Genomic DNA, 22,045 nt, shown 5'->3' on the forward strand with positions numbered 1-22,045 from the left:
ATATTCTTGATGCTTTTACTAGAATTGTAGAGATACATCGACTTTGTATAATTTATTCTAATTATAGAATATGAGCAGAGGAATTATGTGAGAAGTCATAGAAAGCCTAAAACATAAGAACATTATTAAATAGTGAAGGTTCCTGTTGTTGCCCCAGTCTGTTTTCTGTATGAGACATCATTTCTGCTCACAGGGAAATACTGCACTTTCTTCTTTCTCCCCTGGAGAAAGATCCCAGTGGTACTGAGAAATAAGGATGAGTGCTGATAGTATACTGATCATCATTTATCCAGAAGATGTTAGGAATGTGCTTGCCAAGACAGAATCTGAAGCACCTAATTTTGCTTATTAACAGTACTAAATTAGCAGAGGAGCTTGCCACTTTTCCCCAACTTGTCCTCCTACTTCCCCACCTCTTAAGGCATGTGGGTTTCATTCTGATCTGGAAAAGACAGCCCAGAAGACCAGAGAATGCAGGAAGGAAAGGAACCCAGCAGAATGCATAGTGGTACCAACCATTGCTGTTCTATCACTAGTTGTTATTGCTTTTTCACCCTGGTAGCCGTACTAAGGATTTTTTTATGATACTGGTATGTTTACTTCATTGTACCTATGTTTGTGTTTTGGAACACACGCTTTAAATTATATGAATGAAATATCTCCCTGCAGCATATACTTGTAGAAGTAGCTTTCCTTGCATAATATGTGAAGTGGCCTTCACAGAATTCTGATGGGCCAAACCCAGGAGCACGCTACAGCAGGATGGAAGCTATAGCATTTTCCCCTCAAATTAACATTGTACAACCTGTGTTTGTCACAAAATAATGAATAGAATAGAATATTGTTAGGAGTGGAATAGATCTGCACAAGGAACTAAGTGTGAGCAGGAAGGGGCAAGCAATAAAAAATGAAAGTGAATCCTTTTGAGCAGAATACTCCACAAGACAAGATCCTTAGGATCTTTTTTGTGTATAGCCTGATGTTTATTGTATCATTCTCTCCCTGGAGGAGAAAATCAAACCTATAATGGCAGCAGGCAGTAAAAGAGACCCAGTTTGGGAATATTTTAATGAAGTTCCTCTACCTACAGGTAAGATAGGCATGCATGTAAATGATGTAGAAAACCATGGTTTCAGTCTAGTCTTACTGACTATCCACCCTGTTAGTGACATATTGCTCCAAGTGAAGTTGTTGTCTTTTTATCTGATACATGTTAGTATTCTGAACAAGCATTTGCCGGTATAGCTTTCCCAGATTTCACTCAGTGGACATTTGCTGCTTAATTCTTAGTTTTCAAATAGTGCACAATGTCATTATAAGCCAACTGGTCAGACTCTGCCTTGTTAAATTGTTAGTGTTTCCTTCATATTTTCTACCTATTGAAATAGATGAGCCATGTGATCTTTATAATGCTAGTCAGTTGATTTTATGCTCCAGATGACAAATTACTTTCTCTTGAAGTAATTTACAATATGATGAGTGTGAAAGCAGGAACAAGACAGGAAAATGAGGTCAAAATTGGCTGTTTTTCAGTAGTGTAACAAGAGTGGTTTACCAGAAGGAATAGACTGCAACTCAAGTAAATTCTTAATTATTGGTCTTGTTAAGGCAAAAACACCTTACACATTTGGGTAAAGTATTTTGTCTCTTCTTTTCTCAGCAAATCTTGAGCCATATTGCAGCCAGCCTAACATTTAGAGGCAAATTTTGCACTGTCAAAGTTGTACTTTCTTTAAATGTATAGATGAAAGTGCTGTCCTATGCATGTTTTTTCAGAAGCATGTTTATTCACTCCATCAAATCAGACCATAAACAACCCCTAATGGCAGGAGTTGGTCAAACATATCTGGAGTGTTCCAGGTTGAGGAACACTGCCTTGCATGTTCACTTTTCCTGTTGACCTTCGTTTTCAACCCTAATCCATCTGTCACTACCCAAATGAAACTCAATTATTTTAAATAAATCACTATAGAAATTACCCCTGCTTTGTAACTTTTCAAGCTAGCGGCCCATAAAACACTAAGCTGTGATTTAATATTACATGAGCAATCATGCTTAAACCTTGGGTGCAAGAACTTCCGCATCTCATCTTCTGATAGTGCATTCACACTTCTTGGGTTAAAGCAACTTCAGCTTCTTGTTGCATCTTGGTGCCTTCTATATATCTATAGATACAGATATAGATATAGATATAGATATAGATATAGATATATATAGGCCAGCACATCTGATGTATATCAGTTTGGGGAAGTCTGGCTTAAACTGTGGTTTATGGAAACAAACTAATGTTAGAAAAGGTTTGCCTTGGCTTGTTTCAGTAAATGTTCGTTTATATTACGAATGTTTGATCTGGTTCAGACCTAGCATCAAGCTGTGGATCTATCTTGTGACTACACCAGTAGAGGAGAAAAGAGCAAGGAGTACTAGAGGTTCGCTCGTACATATTTTTGTAATGCTAGACTATCTGTAGTAATTAATCCAATTTGCTAGAAAACAGGGTTTCAATCTTATATTTCAGTCATTTGAGGGAGATAGCAGACCAGCAGAATAGTTGATCCAAGTTGATAAAAGAATTGAAATTGTATAATTGACTGGTTGTTTTCCTTAGGAATTGGGCTTGAGTATATAGTAATAGCATATCTTGTGATTAATTCTTGTATTCACATATGCTGTGGTGATATTATTGTGGAAATTGTTTTCTTCATCATCTGCATTTTTTCTTCCTAGGTTCATTTTAATACTGTGTATTGTGGATATTAGCAGAAAGCAGAAAAATGGGTGTCAAAACATTTACCCACAGTTCTCCTGCTCACAGCCAGGAGATGCTTGGAAAGCTTAACATGCTGCGCAATGATGGACATTTCTGTGATATCACTATCCGTGTCCAAGACAAAATCTTCAGAGCACATAAGGTGGTACTGGCAGCCTGCAGCGATTTCTTCCGTTCCAAGTTGGTTGGCCAAGCAGAAGATGACAGCAAAAGTGTACTTGACCTGCACCATGTGACAGTGACCGGGTTCATGCCTCTTCTAGAATATGCATACACAGCAACATTGTCTATTAACACAGAAAATATTATTGATGTCTTGGCTGCAGCTAGCTATATGCAAATGTTTAGTGTTGCTAGCACTTGTTCAGAATTCATGAAGTCAAGTATTTTATGGAACACTCCCAGTAGCCAGCAAGAAAAGGTGCTAGACACTGGACAGGAAAACAGTGCAAATTGCAACTTTACCTCTCGAGATGGCAGCCTTTCTCCAGTTTCCTCAGAATGCAGTGTGGTAGAAAGAACCATTCCTGTCTGCAGAGAATCACGGCGTAAGCGCAAAAGCTACATAGTAATGTCTCCAGAAAGTCCACTTAAATGTAGCACTCAGACAAACTCCCCCCAGGTTCTAAATACTTCAGCTTCCTATGCAGAGTCTAGAAATCATCCAGTAGACTCTTCTTTAGCTTTTCCTTGGACTTTTCCTTTTGGAATTGACCGAAGACTTCAGTCAGAGAAGGCAAAACAAGTTGAAAATTCTCGGACTCTAGAAGTGCCTGGTCCATCTGAAACATCTAGAAGAATTGCTGATTATATGACTTGTGAGAGCACAAAGGCCAGCTCACCTCTTGTGATTGAAGAAGATGTACGTGTAAAAGTCGAAAGGTTAAGTGATGAGGAAGTCCATGAGGAGGTATCACAGCCTGTTAGCGCATCCCAAAGTTCTCTGAGTGACCAGCAGACAGTTCCAGGAAGTGAGCAAGTCCAGGAAGACCTTCTGATCAGCCCACAGTCATCTTCTATAGGTAGAATACATGTATTTTCATTATGGTTTTATTGGAAGCTGTATGCAAGGGTTTCATCACGTCATGGAAACATTCCCAGTTTTCAAGTGTACATTTTTTTCGAACAGCTCAAAAGGCTTTAATAAAAGCCATATAATAATGATGATCGGTTCCTTCACAAATCAGAGGAAGTCTTGTGATGATTATTTAGCCATTTACTCAGTGTTCAGTTTGTTGTCTTGCAACTCAGTTTTTTCACTTATACTTCTTTACCCAGAAATAAATGCTTTGGTTTTGTTGTATGTTATGCTTTTTTCTTTCTTTGGAGAAAGTAAAGCTCCACAAAGTTATTGTAGAAAAGTTGGATAAAAATAATAAATTAGGCTAAAGTAAAAGGAAGTCCATTTGAATTCAGTGGGCTTTACACCCTAATAAATGTCTGTACAGTTGAAGTCTTAATGAACATTGAACCATAAGAGTGGATGATGGTTGGCTCTGCCTTGACACTTTCAGGGAGGAAATGTCTGAGCCATGCAGTCATAGTACTTCAGCTGCATCATTGCTTTAAGGAAACAGGAACAGTGTTCCAGTGGCACATGCCTTAACATAGTTCTGCTGCTATTTTTGTACCACACTTTGAATAGCTCTTATGTTGACATTCTGTATTGGTAGCATTTCTGCTGAAATTAAAATGCTTCACCTACCAGAGTTTTTGCAGACTTAATAGTTGTGAATCTTCCTTGCATCGAAGGCATTCAAATGCGAATGTGTTATTCATTATCTTACTAGAGACTTTATACCTAATCTGCCAGAACTGTGGTTTATAAATTAAAGGAGGAGACCAAATTTATTTTTTGGCAGCTCTTAGCAAGAAGTTGGTTTGCTGGACTAATGTAATCTGATCCATACCGTTAAACACATAGAAGTGGGAGCTCAGGGGGAAAAGTTGCCAATGACATGTGATCAGCTATGCGGAATCATTGCATGGACAGAATAGTATATAGTTTCTTGCATCATTTAAAGAAAAAGCAAATGTCAACAAACAGACTCCCAGATATACATGCCAAGGGGGAAAGGCATCCAGATATACATGCCAAGACTTCTCCGGACTTCTCCATTCTTGTGCACTTCTGCTTGCCCTGTAGATATTCACCACCAAAACTATCTCCTGTATTGGTAGTAAATGGTGACATGCTTGCTTAGGCACAAATTCCTTGTGCACATCAAATAGCTGCTATAGCAGATTGCCAAACTTCAGTCAGTTTTCTTGGGAATTTGGAGGTATAAAACCATAGTTCAACCATAGTTGTGTGGGGAAGGCAATACTGCACATGGTTATTTTGAAGATTAACACCTGTCTGTTTTAAAGATAAGGTATTGCCTGGAACATATTTGTTGATACATTTGTTCAGAACTATGCAATACCTCATCTGTATATCATAAGTATAGTTGATTATTCTCAAGTTCCCACACCCACACACTCTTCTTTCATTGCTACTTATTTGTCATCATAGGCAGAAGGTTCAACTAGGTTACCTTTGAGGCAGTTAAGTAGCAGTCTAGTAACATAGTATTTCAGGGGAAACCCTGTGATTTGGGATATCATTCATTATTCAGGTCCAGGATTTTCCTCTACCTGCCTGTATAGCTTTATATCAAGCTAGCATGTTGAGTCATTTTTGCTAAGCTGCAAAGGCATAGTCTGCAGCCACATGGGTGGCCACATGTGGAAGCAAGTGGTTGTACTCTATGGCCTTATAGTCCCCTTCCAACTCCATTACTATCCTATTCTGTTTGGCAGGATGGGATTCTTGCTGGTTGTTACAGGGTTAGGGTTAGAATTTTAAGAAGATCCCATTCCTAAACATGTTTTTAAAGGAAACATCTCCTAGGAAATTTAAATAACGGGCATACATCCACTTAAATAATAGCCATATACCCTGATCCTGAACATTTTGACTCGGAAGTCCCACTGTTCACAGTAGCTAGGATTAGAATTATAGCCACAATTTAATTATGAAACATCCTCGACCTGACAATTCTAAAAAGGTGACCCAAGAAAAATAGACATGCAGATTTAAGATCTCTGTTGATCAGAGTCCAAGCATGATCTAGCCTAAGCAAACAGTAACCTTCTCTGGGATGTGATTTCAACTAAAATACATGTTGTACCATCAGCACCATATGTTGATATTATATGGATGTAATGCCCATTTCAACTTACATGTAATAAGATTTAAGGAAAGCTTTCACCCACTAGTTTATTTGAATATGATACAGTGACAAAATGAAAGCATAACTGCACTAACTAGTGACCCTAACTATTAATTGGAAGCAAGTCTTGTTGATTTATATGACTCTTCCAAATTAATATACCAAGGATTGGGCTGTTGGGGAATATACTGATTTGTAACCAGTAATGTACAATTTGGGTGCCCAGAGCTGGAAGAGGAAATTTATTTTTAAAAGGGGGGCTGTGATAAAATCACTACTGCTTAGCTGCGTACATAGTACTTCCATCTGTTGATGCAAGTTCAGTATCTTTCTGTATTTAAATAATAAATTTGGCTTTGCAGTGGCAATCCAGTTATGCATATTTTAGTCCAGTCCCCATCTAAGGATCCTCAAATAACTGAAACCAAATAAGCTGAACTGTTTCTAAATTGTCCTATAATGTTCAGTGATACATTATAACCATTTAGCGATTGGTTATCTTATCAGCTCTGTGAGTTGTGAAATGTGCCAGCAAAATATTCCAAAGTCTGCACAGCACTGATATTTGTGAAAGCGTTAGCTGCTGCTTGTTCGTGTTCAAAAAAAAAGTGTGGAGACATGTTGCCAATTGGTTCAACCTTGGAAAGATATATACTTCCACTAAATTGCAGAGTAATACATGTTTTTTTTCTTTTAACTGCCCAGGTTCAATAGATGAAGGGGTCACTGAAGGATTGCCAACACTCCAGAGTACCTCTGGTGGTAACGTTCATGCAGATGATGATGATCGGTATGTACGAACACACAGTGTGCAGTATTCTGCAGATCATCATATATTGTGTTCAGCATTTTCTAATCTGAGACATCAGATGTGTACTTTCTGAATAAGGTTCATTTCATATGTAATGGACTGCACACTTTAGAAGGACAATGAAAGGTAATACTTGGCTATATGCTGAAGTGTTTCCAAGTGCTTCTACAACTGAAGGAGAGAGAGAGAGACACTTAGAAGTGCTTTTCTGTGTCACCATAGCTGACTCTATATCAGGAGCTTTCAAATCCCCTAGAGAGCCTCCCTAACTCAATGGAAAAATATGCTGCTAAGCCTCTTAAAGGTAACAAAATTTACTGTAAAACAGACATTTCAGTTTATGACACTCCTGCTTGAAGTACAAAGGCAGGCAGGCAGAAAGAAAGAAAGAAAAGCAAAAAAGTATATTACATGGACACAGTGTACTTCAGTATTCACAAAACTGAAAATCGGCTACCTTCCTAAGCACAGTTGGTAGGAAGTTTGTTCATTTGTTGAACTTCTCCCTTCATATGTTTGATACAATGATGCTAGCTGCTGGGATGAGAAAGAGCCAGTGCGGTGTTAGTCTTGCACCAGGGAGATTTGTATTCAAATTCCTGCTCAATCACAAAGCCAGAGAATTCATTATTTCTCACCAACCCTACCTCTCATGTTCACCCAGAGCTCCATGGAGGAAGGTCTATGTGACAGTGCAACAGATAACTGAATGTGTTTATTAAATCCATAATTAATCTTGTTGATATTACATTCTTACCCTGTCATCACAGAGGACGGTTTTCTAAGTGGAAATACCTGCTAAGGCTAACAGGGAGAAATATGAGCCAAAGGAGGGAAGAAGTATTTAATTTATAGTTCCAAGTTTCCTATTGTATGAGCTGCTGTTTTAAAAAGCTGCTGTTAGCTTTGCTTGTTACTTTTGATTTTTGTGGGGAATATTTTTATTTTTGTACTATGTTGGCTTTCTATAAACTGCTTTCATAGAAGGCTGTATTATTACTATTGTTATTTAAGAGTGACAGAAACAGCCCTGTGGGGTAGGGCAGTATTCTTCTCTTGGTTGTGAACAAGAGTAACTTGTCCAGGCTACCTGGAGTAGTTCAGATGTGAGTTGAATTTAAATTCTAGCACAGTACAGACTTTACCAGAGGCACGTTGATTTTACTCACCCTTCCTAAATGTCACTGTAACTATTGTACATATTTATACAAATTTAATATAAATGTATTTATTGGTTCTCTGAAGTGCTTAGGGCAGCAGTTGTTCATTACAAATTCAGTGTGACAGTATGTTAATCGAAAAGCTTCACTTGCTATTTATTAGTTTTGCCTATAGTGGAAATAATCTTCCAAGGGATTAGAGCATTTAATGCAGTTTGGAATGGCTATGAGTTGGGACAGACATAATACTCCTCCCACTGGAAAAGAAAAAGACTGACCGACTGACCAACCCTATGGCCTGCAGCCCTTCCTCACGACTTCCAGAAATTAGCTACATGGTCAGATTTCCAGTGGAGAGTGTACATCTTGTTTCCCAGCAGACACATAATCTCTACATTGAACCAGTGCATGCAAGGATTGTTGTCATGACTGCAACAATGGGACCAAGCCAGGGCCGCAAAAAAGCCCATGGGGATCACATGTAGACTACAGGCTGTGACCTACCCTGGTTTAGAAGAATTAGCTTGAATTTTGCTTAATTACATGTTACAATGCTTTGATATGCATTCACATTTGTAATTTGCTATTTTACATTTTACCACTAATTTGTTTCTGAAAGACTGATTGTTTGCCTCTTCAGACTGGAGAATGTGCAGTATCCTTACCAGCTCTATATTGCTCCTTCAACCAGTAGCACAGAAAGACCCAGCCCAAATGGCCCTGATAGACCTTTTCAGTGTCCAACTTGTGGTGTTCGATTCACCCGTATTCAGAATTTAAAACAGCACATGCTCATCCACTCAGGTAAGAATCTTTATTGCTTCTATAAGACATAGTTTGATATTAGCCCATGTGGCTTCTTCTCTTTAAAAGTTCATGTTGATGCTTTTTGAAACAATGCCTTTTGTGCTTTTTTCCCATCAAAATATATGGCAAAAATGTAAAAATAAGGTAAATAGATTTCAGTCTCAGAGTGCATTAATTTATTTTTTATTATTATTTTGCAAGCCAGTGAGATAGCTTTTTAGACCATTTTTTTTTAAAATTATGCCATTGCAGATGATTGAGGCACACCTTGCTAAAAATATACAGCACAGATCCATTCCATATCCTGTACTTGGTCAGTGTAAATTTGACTTGACGCCTTATACAACTAGCCTTTTGGAAATAGCTTCTGCTGCTTCAGAGCTTTGAAAATCCATCTCTTCCTTTAAACGTTTCAGGTAGCAGCTTCTGCATAAATGGACAGAATCACTATCACTACAATCAGTAATGGCTGGATTGTCCTAAATGATTCTCAGTTGTAAAGAGTCAATTTCTTTCCTTCCTTTCTTTTCACAGGCATTAAACCATTTCAGTGTGACCGTTGCGGGAAAAAGTTCACCCGGGCTTATTCGCTAAAGATGCATCGCCTGAAGCACGAAGGTAAACGCTGTTTCCGGTGCCAGATATGTAGTGCCACTTTCACTTCCTTCGGGGAATATAAACACCACATGAGGGTTTCCCGGCACATTATCCGCAAGCCTCGGATTTACGAGTGCAAAACATGTGGCGCCATGTTCACCAACTCTGGAAATTTAATCGTTCATCTGAGGAGTCTGAACCATGAAGCGTCAGAGCTAGCAAACTACTTCCAGAGCAGGTGAGGTGCACTGCAAAAAAATAAAAATAAAAAAATAAAAACCCTATCAGAGAAACATGCTTTTTTTCCCTAAACCATTTCTTCTGTGTTCAAAGCAGCCTGTAATCATTTTAACAGCAGGTTGCCTGTTTACTGGAGTCCAGAAGGCTACTTCATCTCTATCGTCAGTGTTCTCTCTTCTGTTTTGGGGTTGTGTAAATTTGAATGCGTATGTGTGTGTGCAGCCGTACATATGTATGCCTGCACGCACGTATGTACACACACTTATTTCTCAGATATTCCAGAACAGCACATTACATTCAAACTGCTACATGATTACTATCGCATTCATTTTGCTATCCCGGAGCAGCTTAACAATGATGGGTATAATTTTTTTTTTGTCTCCCCATTGCTCTCATTATTGCTCTTAACAGCTACATACAAAAGCAGTGAAAGACTATTTATGTGACTGTTGTGATGTGAAAGGTCTAGTTATGCTTAAATACTCTGTACAGAGGAATTAAATGCAGCTAATTTTAAATTGATAACTGAATCAGTTTAAAAGAGAGAGTAGAATGGGGGAAGGAAGGAACCATAGTTGATCTAGGCAGACATTCAGCCTTTAAAAACGAATGCTTAACTCTGCCAATGAAATCAATGGGACTATACACAGCTCTGCTTTTTTCTGGATTGTACTCAAGCCTGTACTTTTCAAACCTGCCATTCACAGAAACATTTACTATGAGCATTATTTCATTACCTATTTTTATTGTGCAGTCTCTTATATGTCTACTCAGATGTAAGCCCCACTGAGTTCAGTGGGATTTACTCCCACTGAAGTAGTTTTTCGGCATTTATTTCTTTGTTCCATTTATATTAAATTGGCCACAAAAAATCAAATTTGCAGAGCGGTTTGTTTTAAAACCATAAGTAATGTATATGTGCACCATGTTGGTTTCTGATTCTGAAAAATGCTGGTATGTGTTTCTATTTCTATTAAATATTTCTCAATTTTTTAAATACTTTCCTTTCTTAGGTAAGCAGATATCACTGTGTTTTCAGCTTTCCAATCACCAAGTTAAGCAAAAATTTTGCATTATCCAAATGCCCATCAATAAAACTGCTGCATTCATTAAATTCTTGCAAGAGAAGACCATTTAGTGTCATAGGAGAAGGAAATTCTCCTTGAATCCTGGTATAATCTCTAGGTTTCTTTACTGCTTCGGAACCTCTACCAACCCTCTTTGTTTTACTGCTATTACCTCAGGTGGGCAATTTCTAGCCCACCAAGGCCTGCTCCATTCTGTTCCCTCATCCTGTGCTTCCCCAAGTCCAGCTGGCTCCTGGGTGAGTCATTTTGCACCAGTGGCATATGTTCAGGACAGGGGAAAGGCACTGATTGTATAATTATTATTCATGGTCCTGTTTAGTTTTTGTTTTCTATGGGTTGGATCCAGGATCTGCTTCCAAGGGAGGAACAATTCCTGCACAGAATGTCTCTTCACCCAGTTTTTGGGGATCTGCTCTGCATAACAGTTCACTCAGCAGAGTCCACTCATTCTTAGTGTAATATTTTAATGGGCTTGGTGGGCCTACCGAGGGAAGGTGGGATGGGGAGGTCCACTTCCACCAGTGCAGTTGATTCAGCATAAATCTGATTCCAGTCCTTTATTCTTCCTCTAATGTTTGTTTTAATTGTCCCTCCTTTAATATAAACATAATACCTTTACATATATTTTTTTGCGTGAAGGCAGTAATTGATTATGTACCGTGCATTTCTCTTATTTCATGAGAGATGTCTGAATTTTAAACAACATCCAAATATGAAGTTGTTATTGGTAAACTTTGCAAAGTAAACCTTGTAGTGTACTTGAAATTGAAATTCTTGTGACTTGTAGCACAAAACTTGTAAAATGGCTTTATGTAGAACTGTCTTGGGATCGCTGTATGTTGCCATTCTGCATGCAAGGACAAACATCTGAAAAGGAAGCTTTCTGGTAGCATTAAAACAATGTCAGTACCTTGGCCACATTGTGAGCTGCTGCAAGAGAAGATTAACAAGTGATAGCGGGGGTCCTTTGCATGGCAGTCATGGCATGGAGACTGGTGGTAGCTTTTCCTGAGGCTGTCCTAAAACACAATGCTGCAAAATCAGTGTTGTCACTCCCATATGCATTGCTGTCGTTTAACTCAAGTGTATACAGTATTTCACTAAACAAGTAACTGTTTCTCCTGACCTTTGACCTCCCTTTTAGTGATTTCCTAGTACCGGACTACTTAAATCAAGAACAAGAAGAGACCCTCGGCCAGTATGAGCTAGGAGAGCATGGATTTGAAAGCAACTCCTCTGTCCAAATGCCTGTTATTTCACAGGTCTCATCAACTCAGAATTGTGAAAGCACTTTCTCCTTGGGGCCTCTGGGTGGGTTGGCAGAAAAGGAAGAAGATATGTCAGAGCAGCCAAAGACTGTTGCAAGTGCCGAGGCGAGCCGAGATGACCCCCCAAAACCAGGGCTCTCATCTATTACTATTGAATAAATCAAAAGTTTGGTTTCATTTTTGTCTTTTTGGAAAGTGCCTGTGTTTGGTCTTGTACATTTTAATTTAATTTTCAGAAGGGGGGAGAATGTACCCCTTTTTATTTTGTAAGCTATGCTGTTAAAACTGTAAACTGCAACAGATTGTTACACTATTCTTCATAACCAAATGGTCACTTCTGTGGAAACATTTTAAGACTGAAATGCACAGTAAAGGTTCTGTCAGAACTTAACATGCACTTCTAAAGAAGAGCCAAACGCATGCAAGCTACTTTTGTAGTTTCTTACTTTAAGGTTAGACCTAATCCTTAATGGATAGTTGTGCCACCCCGTTTCCCCAGAAAGTCTGATAAAGGAAGAAGAATTTGTGACCCTTAAAATCAATGTTGAGTACGCTGTCAAGTATGGAACAAATTACTAGTGTTAGTAGACGTGAGTATTTTTGCCAAGAAGAAATCTCTTTGGTCTCATAATTTCTTTAAGCGTGCTTACTGTAACCATTTCTAAAACTTTCAGGACCTCTGTTTTTAAAAGCGGATGATTGATTGACTTAACAAAGCAAGGGGGAACAAGCCCAGGTATACACACCTCTGGTCTGCCATTCCTTTTTTAAAATGGCTCAAGCAAATAGCCCTGCATGGATTTATTCTGTGAAGTGGTACATAAAAACTCTCTAGTCAAGAAATCCTAGTTATGTTTAACAATTTGGGACTGTATGGAGAGGAGAGAGTTTACAAAAGTCAAAAGAGTACTGTACCCTTTTGTGGTAATACATCTGTGTGTGTGCTTGGTATGGTTTTATTACCGTGTTTTTAGATAAAACAACCAATTTATTTTCCTTTAGAGGCCAAACTTCTAACCCAAGAGGGGCTGTTTACAAAAGCCCTGTTTACAGTGATAAAATGTTCATATTCTAAAACATTTTTATACCCATGTCAAGCTGGTTTCATAAAGGCTATTGCTATAGCTACATGCATAAGTCCAGCAAGCAATAATCTGAAAGACTAGTCATTTCACTTTCTCAATCTGTGTTTATAAAAGCTTGTAAACACAAGATAGGGCATTTCCAGGCCAGCAGTTTTCATTTTGTTGCTAGCATCTTCTGTTGTTAGTAAAAAATAGAAATTTAGATTGGACTGTATTATACTTATTTTATTGAGCTTTGAGCAAATGAAACCATCAAAACTTCCTAATTCAGCTAATGCTATTTTGAAAAGTGCAAGATTCCTCTAAGGTGGTACCAGTGACTTGAATTTCAAATAATTATCAAACTTGAGGATAAAATAGAAAAGAGTTGATAGGAAAAAAAAATGGTTGAGTAGTTGCATAGCTCAAACAACAGTGCTGATACTTTATGCAGCTATGTTTGAAATCTGGGAAAAAAATGGAAAGTTATAGTTTTGTCATGTTTCTGCTAATAGCAAATCCACAAAGGAAACCACTTTTTGCACTTCTCTGCAACTCTTGTAAAGCAGCTTAATAGAGAATCACTAACAAAGTTTAACTATAAGAGTTCTGTTTAGGTTTTACATTATTTCTCATGAATTTTAAACCCAAATAAATTAAATCCCTCTTCCAGATTGGTAAAGATAGTATATGCGAAAAAGTATGCCCATGTTGAGGCTCTGTTCCCATTTTAGGTAAGTATGAAGTATGGTAATTCCATTACTCACCAAAACAAAAACCCGAAACCCAGTGAAAGAAGTTAACTGGCTATATATACAGTGATTTTAGTGTTTGAATGATTCCTCTAGGGACTATTCATTTATTTTCTCCCATAAATTCAGGTTTAAAGTAACATATTTTAATATATGAGTGTTTTATCTTGGAACAACATTAAATCATGAGTCTAAATGCTCTAGAAATGTCAGTTACATACAAATTGGTACTTGACAAATAATTTGACAAGTGTTGGGAATTTGTTTAACCTTTTACCCACAGATACCTTGTTCTGCCTGCACAGCACACCTTCTCTAGTGTAAGGTTCATTGTGAGGTATAATTTGACAGTGCAAATTGTACATTTGATATGTACAAATGTAGAGCAGGTGATCTACATTAAAATATTTTAAGAGATCTAAAATTTTATCAGAGAGTAAACAGCTTTCTGAAAATGTAATAATAAACACTAAGGAAATAATTTCATAAGAATTGTGTTTAAGCTCATTATTTTTATTCTCCTTTACAAAAGTTAAAAGTGAATATAGTTAGTTTGTGTGAATCATGTGTTACTGTGTTGCATCACAGTACAAAAAGTTGATATATATTTAGTTTGAACTCTCAGCCCGTATCACAATTCTCTCTTCACAGAGAGAGGCCTTTTTAGACATATGCTTGTTCCCTATTGAAGGACTAGCCCTCTCCCTAGAGCTACCTACCAATGAAAATATGCCACTCTTTCTCTTCTCCTCCTCCTCCCCCTCCAACATTCTGGAAATGTTTTCATGTATGATCAGACAGATTTTAGTTTGAGGCATTTAAATGAAACCCTGTGGTGAATATTCATGGTCCAAAAAGCAGATATTGAACACCTTGGACAAAGTGCATGTTTAATTTGAAAATGCAAGCCCAATTATTTCAAACTGAATATCTATGCAGCAGATTTTAAGTTGGATGGCAAACTGTCAACCCCATGGGGTACATCTGGCCCCCAAGAAAATTTGGTTGGTCCTTTGGAAATCTGAGTTCTGGGCAGCATCTCCTCCTCCTGCTGCTACAACACCCTCTTGGCCTGGGCAGCTGGCTTTCACCCACTCATCCACGCTATACAATTGAAGGAGAATGACCTTAGGCCCCCTATGGGATGCTGCCACAGTTGTCTTGTCACGGAAAGCACGAATGAATAAATGGACCAGCCCCCAACCAGCTAGCTGGATGATGAAGATGCCAGCCCCTTTGTGTTTCAGCAGATTGCCCGCCCCCTTTTTAACTTAACTAAAAATTACTTGTTTCAAGATAAGACCAGAATTTATTTTGAGCAAAATGTTCCTGACAAAAAATAGTAAAATTTAATTGATTTGGCGACACAGAATCTTCTGATAGTGTTGGGTTTTATTGTTAGCATCCAGGTTATTCATGTGATAGCCTGATGAGAGCTGTATGTGTGATGTAGTGCGCTGCGGTCAGTATTTACAGTCTTCCTGTGGTTTCTAAGAAAGTGAATTTTATATTCATATGCAAAGCTTCTGTTCCTGCACAGAATTTGGAAAGGGGGGCACATAAGGTAGCTAATACCATACCTTTGCCTCCTTTGAGTCACAGAGGTAGCAGCCATTGCACACTGCAGTGGGGTTTAAAAGATGGGTGATTGTTTTAATGTGTTGACACTTGGACATGGAGAGTGTGTGTCTGTGGGAGGTCAGATCATGTTCCCGGAAATCACAATGTGGGATGTGTCCGATGCGTGTTACAAATGTACTTCTGTCGCCAGCTTCTAGCTCATTTCCCTTTGGATGCATCTTTTGGAAAGCCGTTTAACCTCTTGTCTCAGACTGAACAGTTTTATGCTCCCAGTTGTAATGAACACAACAGTCAGAAATGTCTTTGAAATAGTTCTAGTTTGGGCACGTATCCTTAGTCTGAAAAGTGTACATGTAATTTTTTTTTAAGTAACCAGTGCCAGTGTAGCAAAAAATATATATATTATATATATATATTATATTTTATAAAACTATAGTTCCTAGGTCCCAAATCCCAAAAAAGATTAAAACTGTATTTTTTTAACAATGCATTTGCAAATTTTTAAATAGTGGCTTTGACCAGGACGTGGGGAAAGGGGGGTATTACTAATTTTTCTTCACCAGCCTCATGAATAGTGTTAGATCCAAATCCCTGCCGCTTTCTTAGAAGTCTGCAGAACCTGGCGTACAAGGAATGGTTTGGATGGTGTTTGATAAGGAGAAGAAATTTTTGTTCCTTGGTTGCCTTGATGCAAAAAGCAAGGCTTACTTTTTTTTAGAACAGGCAGAACAAAATGTTGTTACAGTCGTTGATCCTAAGTCCCTGTAGGAACACGTGGTTCCCGTCAGGTTCAGACTTACATTGTGCTATACTACAAGGCTTTGTGGGTCATACTTGGCCAGGAATTGGGGTAGAATAAGAAATAATTAATGCTACAACATTAGTAGAATAAACTATTTTAAAGCACATTCATGCAAATATTTAAAATGCAAAAATCAGTAATTTTAAAGCTCTCTGACTTGTTTTTTATTTTGAATTCTCTGTATGGTAACAGAGTACTTCAGCTGCTTTCTGGAGAGATTTGAGATACATGAAAATGGTTGTGATGTTTGTTTGTTTTATTTAGGCTGTTGCACGCTGCCAATTTATTCTGACTATAGCCCCAGCCAGTGGAAGCTTGAGTGTGCTTCCTGGCCCCATTTTTGCAGTGCTGTCTGTCTCTGGGCCTTTGTAGAGTCCTCCAAGGGAAAGGGAGTCAAGCTGGAGTCGCAACTGTGAATCACATTCTCAAGGGACGTTCCAGCTACTGCGTGAACCTCCCTCTTCCTATTAACTGTGCCAGTCTTCAGTCACCAGCCGCCATCTCATAGAGCTTTTCTTGTCCGTGCTGACCACAGCTAGGCTATTTGGCATGTTTATTGACTTAATGGAAAAATGTTTTTTGGGTTTGGTTTTTTTAATGTTGAAATACACTTTGCATTTTATATACTATATCTCGCTATTAGTATTTTTCAGGAACCCATAGTTCTTGGTGGCTATATATATATTTTTGTGACTTTTTGTAAACTAAAGTGCCGTTTCACTGTTACAATCATTTCTAGAGTTCTTGTAATCAATGTGAATATCATGGTTTTTTCAAAATCTGTTCTGAGCCTGTAGTGTTTGCTTTTGTGATTCTCTGTGTAATGTATATATTCTGTATAGTTACCTTGTACTGAAATATTAGCTTGTTTGATATAAGAAGAATATGTATTGGGTACCTTTTTTGCTAGCCTGGTTGTTTAATCTTTAAAAAAAAACAAAAACAAACAAAAAAATATCCAGACTGGTCCCATTATAAGTCAAAATTGAGAGGGAAGAAAAACTAGTTTTGAGTGTCTTTGGATAGAAACATGATGCTAAGATTTTTCATTAAAATATTAATGTTTTATGGAGTAAGCACTTAATTCTGTGTCATTATTTCTCCATATGTCCATACATAAGATTTTTGGTAAAGGCAAAGGGCAGATGATGTTCTGACCATTTATAAGAGGAGATGTGTCATTCTCATGACTAACCTTCTGCTCACATAAATCAAGGCCAACCTACAATTCCATAGACTTGAGTGATGTAACAGTTTATGTTCCAGATAGTCTCCCTGTCATCCTGGCTGTAAAAACTAAAAGCAGGAGGTAAAAATCATATAATTGTAGGCCTATGGCCAATGTTTAAAAGCAGCAGTTCCTTCATTTTTTTCTACAGGGAGGGATTTTCAATATCCTGTACAATGTATGATTTATAACCCTGGGATTTTTGTCTCCCCAGCACTGCTATTACCTATGGGGAAATTGCCATTTCACAGGGCAAACCCACCTGCGTGGGTTTGTTATTTACAGCAAATGCATTTCAGGACCTAGGGTACTTTCTGCTATTAAACCCTAGAATTCCATAAGCTGATCCTTTGCAACCGCCACCAAGTCTCTTAGAATACTTTAAAACCTCCTAGTAGGTGGAGTAAGAGATTTAGGTGTGAGATGGGCACCAAGAGTAATTACTTAGAGGGTTCTTTTGTACATTAGGCATTACTAATATTTGCTTTTGGTTTTCCCAGGAGACTGCTTAAGGGCAGTTCAGAAGGACTTAAAAGACATTGTTGCTGCTATAAGCCTAGGGAACAACCCATGCATCTTTAGACAGACAGAAGGCCTTCAACTCCCAACATGCTGAGTCCTTTTTTTCTGTCCCAATGTTGATAGGATTGTGCCTTTAATTAGTTATTTTCCTTCATATCAAATGCCCTTAACTTCCACCCCTGCCAAATGCACTTAAAAACAAGTCCGGCTTCTGTATAGTTTTTCTCTGACACCAAAGTTCCTCTTGAATTTCTGGCTGCCCCGTTATTTTGCCTGTTTGTATAACCTCCTAGCTAGATCTTGAGGTAGCCTCCTGGCATAACACAGCCACCTGCTCTCTGTGTCTGATCTTCACCAGCCACATATAATTATCCCACAGCGAAAGGATAGTTTAACGTGTGGTCTGTAGCTTTTCACTTTCTCCTAGCTCTGAAACGTCACACATCAACCAGCAGGCCTCCTTCTCTACTCTCCACAGACTAACTCCCACCTTTCAACTCTTTAACTGCCCTTTCTTGGCTACAGATAGAGCCAGAAGAGAAAAGCAGCAACCAGCTGTGCATGCAAGAAAGTAGAGAAGTTGGGTCCTGGTCTTAGTGCAACTTTGCTTACAATTTTCTCAAGCAAAAACAGGGTTATTCCTTCTCCCTGGTTCTTATCCCCAGCTGGATCATATCAGAAGCAACTGCTAGACAGTGTCTGATGGCCTGGTAATGATAATATCTAAGGCAAGCTGAACCACTTGGAACTTGAGAATGGCTTTCCCCAGGCAGGCACCTAATTGGTTAGGCATTTGTTGAAAAGGGTTTGTGTAATTTACTATATTTCCTGCTTGAAAATGTTCCATTTTCCTGTTCCAAAAGCATTTCTTTTGCATGTAAAAATTTAGTGTTCTGCTATTTCAGACCCAGCTTTCTATCTAACCACACTAATGTTGAATAAGAATATATGTTTCAATAATCCCAGTGTGCTCAAAAGAAAAAGAAATAAATCCCCAGGTTCTGTGAAGACTTTTTTTTCAAAATTCACCGTCCACACTGATTCTCGTATGTTTCATCTGTTCTCCTTCTTCACACTCTTCCTTTCTCATTTCACTGCACCTCTCAGCATCTTCATTTGTCATCATTTTTGACCCATTCTCCTTTTGTCCTCATCTCCTTTCCCACTTGTTACTTTTTTCAACTTCATCTTTAATTATTGTAGATAATATTTTTGTACCAAATCCCCTTTGCCTTCACTTTGCAGAAAATGATTTTCTTTGTTTCCTGCTTAATTTTAGCCTGTTCAGCTCCTTTCTCTTTGTAATCATCCGTTTTTCCACAAAGGCCCTGGTAATATCATAATCTACACCTCAGGCGGGCAAATAACCCATGGGACAAAGAATTGCTTACAGAAAACTAATCCATACACACAATGCCATTATGCAATCTACAGTGGGGATCATTAGGAAAGGAACTGGAAATAAAATCCACTATCACAATTCCTTTGTGTGCATCCATTATCCAACCACACTTGCAATATTGTGTATCGGTCTGATCACCACACTTCAAAAAGGGTAATGTAGAGCTGAAGTACAGAAAACTGTAACCAAAATGACAGTGGGGCTGGAGCACCTCCCTTGTAGGGAAAAATGACAGATTGTGGAACATTGTCATGATGAGAGAGAAAGAGAGAGGATGTGATAGTTATACAAAATTAAATACAGACAATAGATAAGAAAAAACTTCTACTCATTAGACTAGCACTTGGGAGTATCCAACACAGCCAAATGGTGAGAGTCAGGACAATAAAAAATAGTCTTTCAAACGTAACACAATTAAACTATGGAATTTGCTACCTTGAGATGCAGGGTGTGAGTCTTGAACAGAGCAGTTTTTCCACCACATTTATAGAATGGTACGGGAGAACCAGATACCATCTGCTCGTGAGCGTCCATGTTTTCCCACCACTTCTTCCATCTTTTCCTGCAGTTAACCTGCTGAAAGAAAATTGGGAAATCCTGCACTTTCTTACTGATAGTCATAGGAGTTCTCATGTATGCAGTCATTCATGTGGATGGCTGCCAATGGGGATGAGCTAGAGTGTTTAGACAAATTCATGGTGGATAAGACTATCAATGGCAACTAGTCTTGGGGGCAGTAAATTGCCAATATCAAAAGCATTGGATTACATAAGGAAATCCTGGTAGAAATAGGAAGGCACAATGGCATAATGGGCAATAAAGTTACTTTAAAAGAAATTTTCCAAGCACGGACACTTCTTCCTCACCTACTCTAGCAAGCTAGAGATTAATTGCAGGGCTGATGTGACAAAAATTATAAACAAGTGTTATATAACCACCAGTAGACTGATTTGGAATTAATGCAGTTAAAGGAGAGACCAAGAAAGAGCAAAAGAGAGTAAGAAAGGCTCTGTGGAAAACTTACTAAGTTAAAAAATGTTTTAGGTTGAGACATTCCCTTTCACTGTATATCAACACAAATCCTAGCAAAATGCTGCTTGGAAAGACTGTCAGAGAATTTTCCTTCTGGAAGCCTGCAAGAAGTGGTAGGGAGCCAGGAAAATCCTTGTTGATACAAAGAGGCGAATGGATATCTATGTTCAGTCTTGCTGTAGATTCAGAAGCACCATGGGATAGATTAATGGTCCACAGGGAACCGAGGCCCTCCTTACGTTTGGCCTACATCATGTTGGCCAGCACTGATGAGAGCAGTAGATCAAAATATCTGGAGGGCCAAAGGTTACCCAGCCCTAGTCTAAATTGCTTTCAGTCCATCCAGCTTCATTTAAACATGCTCTGTAAATCTCACACATTATATGCAGGGCCTATACATTTATGTATGTATGCACACATGCATGTCTTTTGAACATTACCTTATTCTTAACTCAAATAAAAAATGCTCTCCAAACAGCTTGCAAAGATCAGAAATAACGCAAACCCTGCCTGCAGGGTTGCAGTCGAAAAGTGATAACACAAAATGAGGAAAGACGAAAGAGAATGAACTAGAATGAATGGGAAAGGTGAACTAGAAAAGTCAGGTCTTGATAGGACTGAGCGAGAGTATCCTGTGCACGTCATATGGCATCCATTGCGGTGAGTACAAGATCCTCGCCTTGTCTCTAGAATGAACCATTCAGCCCAGGGAAGCCCTGGGAAAAGACGGTTTGGTCACAGGAGAGCACACAGCTGAATCTGAGTATCCTTGTGCGGCACCCTTCTTAAGAAAGACCATGTCCAGTTCCGAAGCATGATGCTACCTGGAGTGAAAGACGAGATGTTATCCCGCACATCCTGTGTGCAGAAACTGATCGGACCACCACTTTGACCTTAACATCAAGAGCACTTGGTGAAGCACTGTTCTCCACTGCACGCAACGGTAGCAGCCTAATGCAGGGGAAACAGGGAAGGCCACATGGCATCCAAAACTCCGACCACCAACACCTCTCTGCTACCACCAGCACTGGCCACCTGAGGCAGTCTTACGCAGCTTCCTGGGAGGGCCAACCCTGCAGGTCTCCACAAAGCTCTTCCCTAGTTTCTCACGTGTGTGTCCTCCAAGCCATGCTATTATCATCTTCTAACAATGACAAACAAAGACAGGGTCACATGGTGCTCACCCCAAACCTGCCTCCTTGTGCTATTTCTGCTGTCATGTCTCAGATTCAGGGAGCTGCTAAGCTGGGAAAGAGGAGGAATTGTCTCATGGGGCTTGTCAAGCAGCAGCAGCGTGGAGGGGGAGATCCTGGGGTGGCTTTCCTGCCTCCCTTGCCCCCAGCATGGCTTCTTTCTTCCCTTAACTTGCCAGCAAACTGGGGAATAAATGCAGAGCTGCTTCCTCTCCCCTTTGAAAAAAACAAAGGGACAAGGTAAAACAAGCTGAAATAAATAAATCACGTCATAATTGCCTTAATAAGAACATTGATATCAATGGGGCTTACTTTTGGGAAAGTTAGCACAGAAGAGGGGCTGCGCTGGTTTTTAGGATATGATTTGGGTGGACAAGAATGGGGGTAGAAATCCTCCACAAAACGCAGGTGGAGAGCAATGGTGCAGCCCCACTCTTTTCATCCCCTTCTTGATTTTTGGCGAGGGTGCAAGAGGAGCTGTCAATTTTTGCTTTTTGTTTTTAAATGATCTCA

General features: G+C 38.9%; 1 protein-coding gene across 2 annotated transcripts in view; it reads left to right on the forward strand.

Moving 5' to 3' along the window:
- Positions 1–17,231, forward strand: part of ZBTB44 (zinc finger and BTB domain containing 44) — a 29,552-nt gene extending 12,321 nt beyond the window's left edge. Inside the window, exons 2-6 of one of the 2 annotated variants that reach the window (XM_044439540.1) lie at positions 2,728–3,792; positions 6,691–6,775; positions 8,597–8,760; positions 9,298–9,598; positions 11,833–17,231. In XM_044439540.1, the coding sequence (XP_044295475.1) occupies positions 2,775–3,792; positions 6,691–6,775; positions 8,597–8,760; positions 9,298–9,598; positions 11,833–12,115 (1,851 nt within the window). In that variant the 5' untranslated portion in view covers positions 2,728–2,774 and the 3' untranslated portion in view covers positions 12,116–17,231. The remainder of the gene's footprint in view (positions 1–2,727; positions 3,793–6,690; positions 6,776–8,596; positions 8,761–9,297; positions 9,599–11,832) is intronic. The other variant, XM_044439541.1, reaches the window with a different exon arrangement.
- The last annotated feature ends 4,814 nt before the right edge of the window (positions 17,232–22,045 follow it).

The sequence above is a fragment of the Varanus komodoensis genome, unplaced genomic scaffold, assembly GCF_004798865.1.
Source record: "Varanus komodoensis strain SLA01 unplaced genomic scaffold, ASM479886v1 scaffold35, whole genome shotgun sequence".
Lineage (NCBI taxonomy): Eukaryota > Metazoa > Chordata > Lepidosauria > Squamata > Varanidae > Varanus > Varanus komodoensis.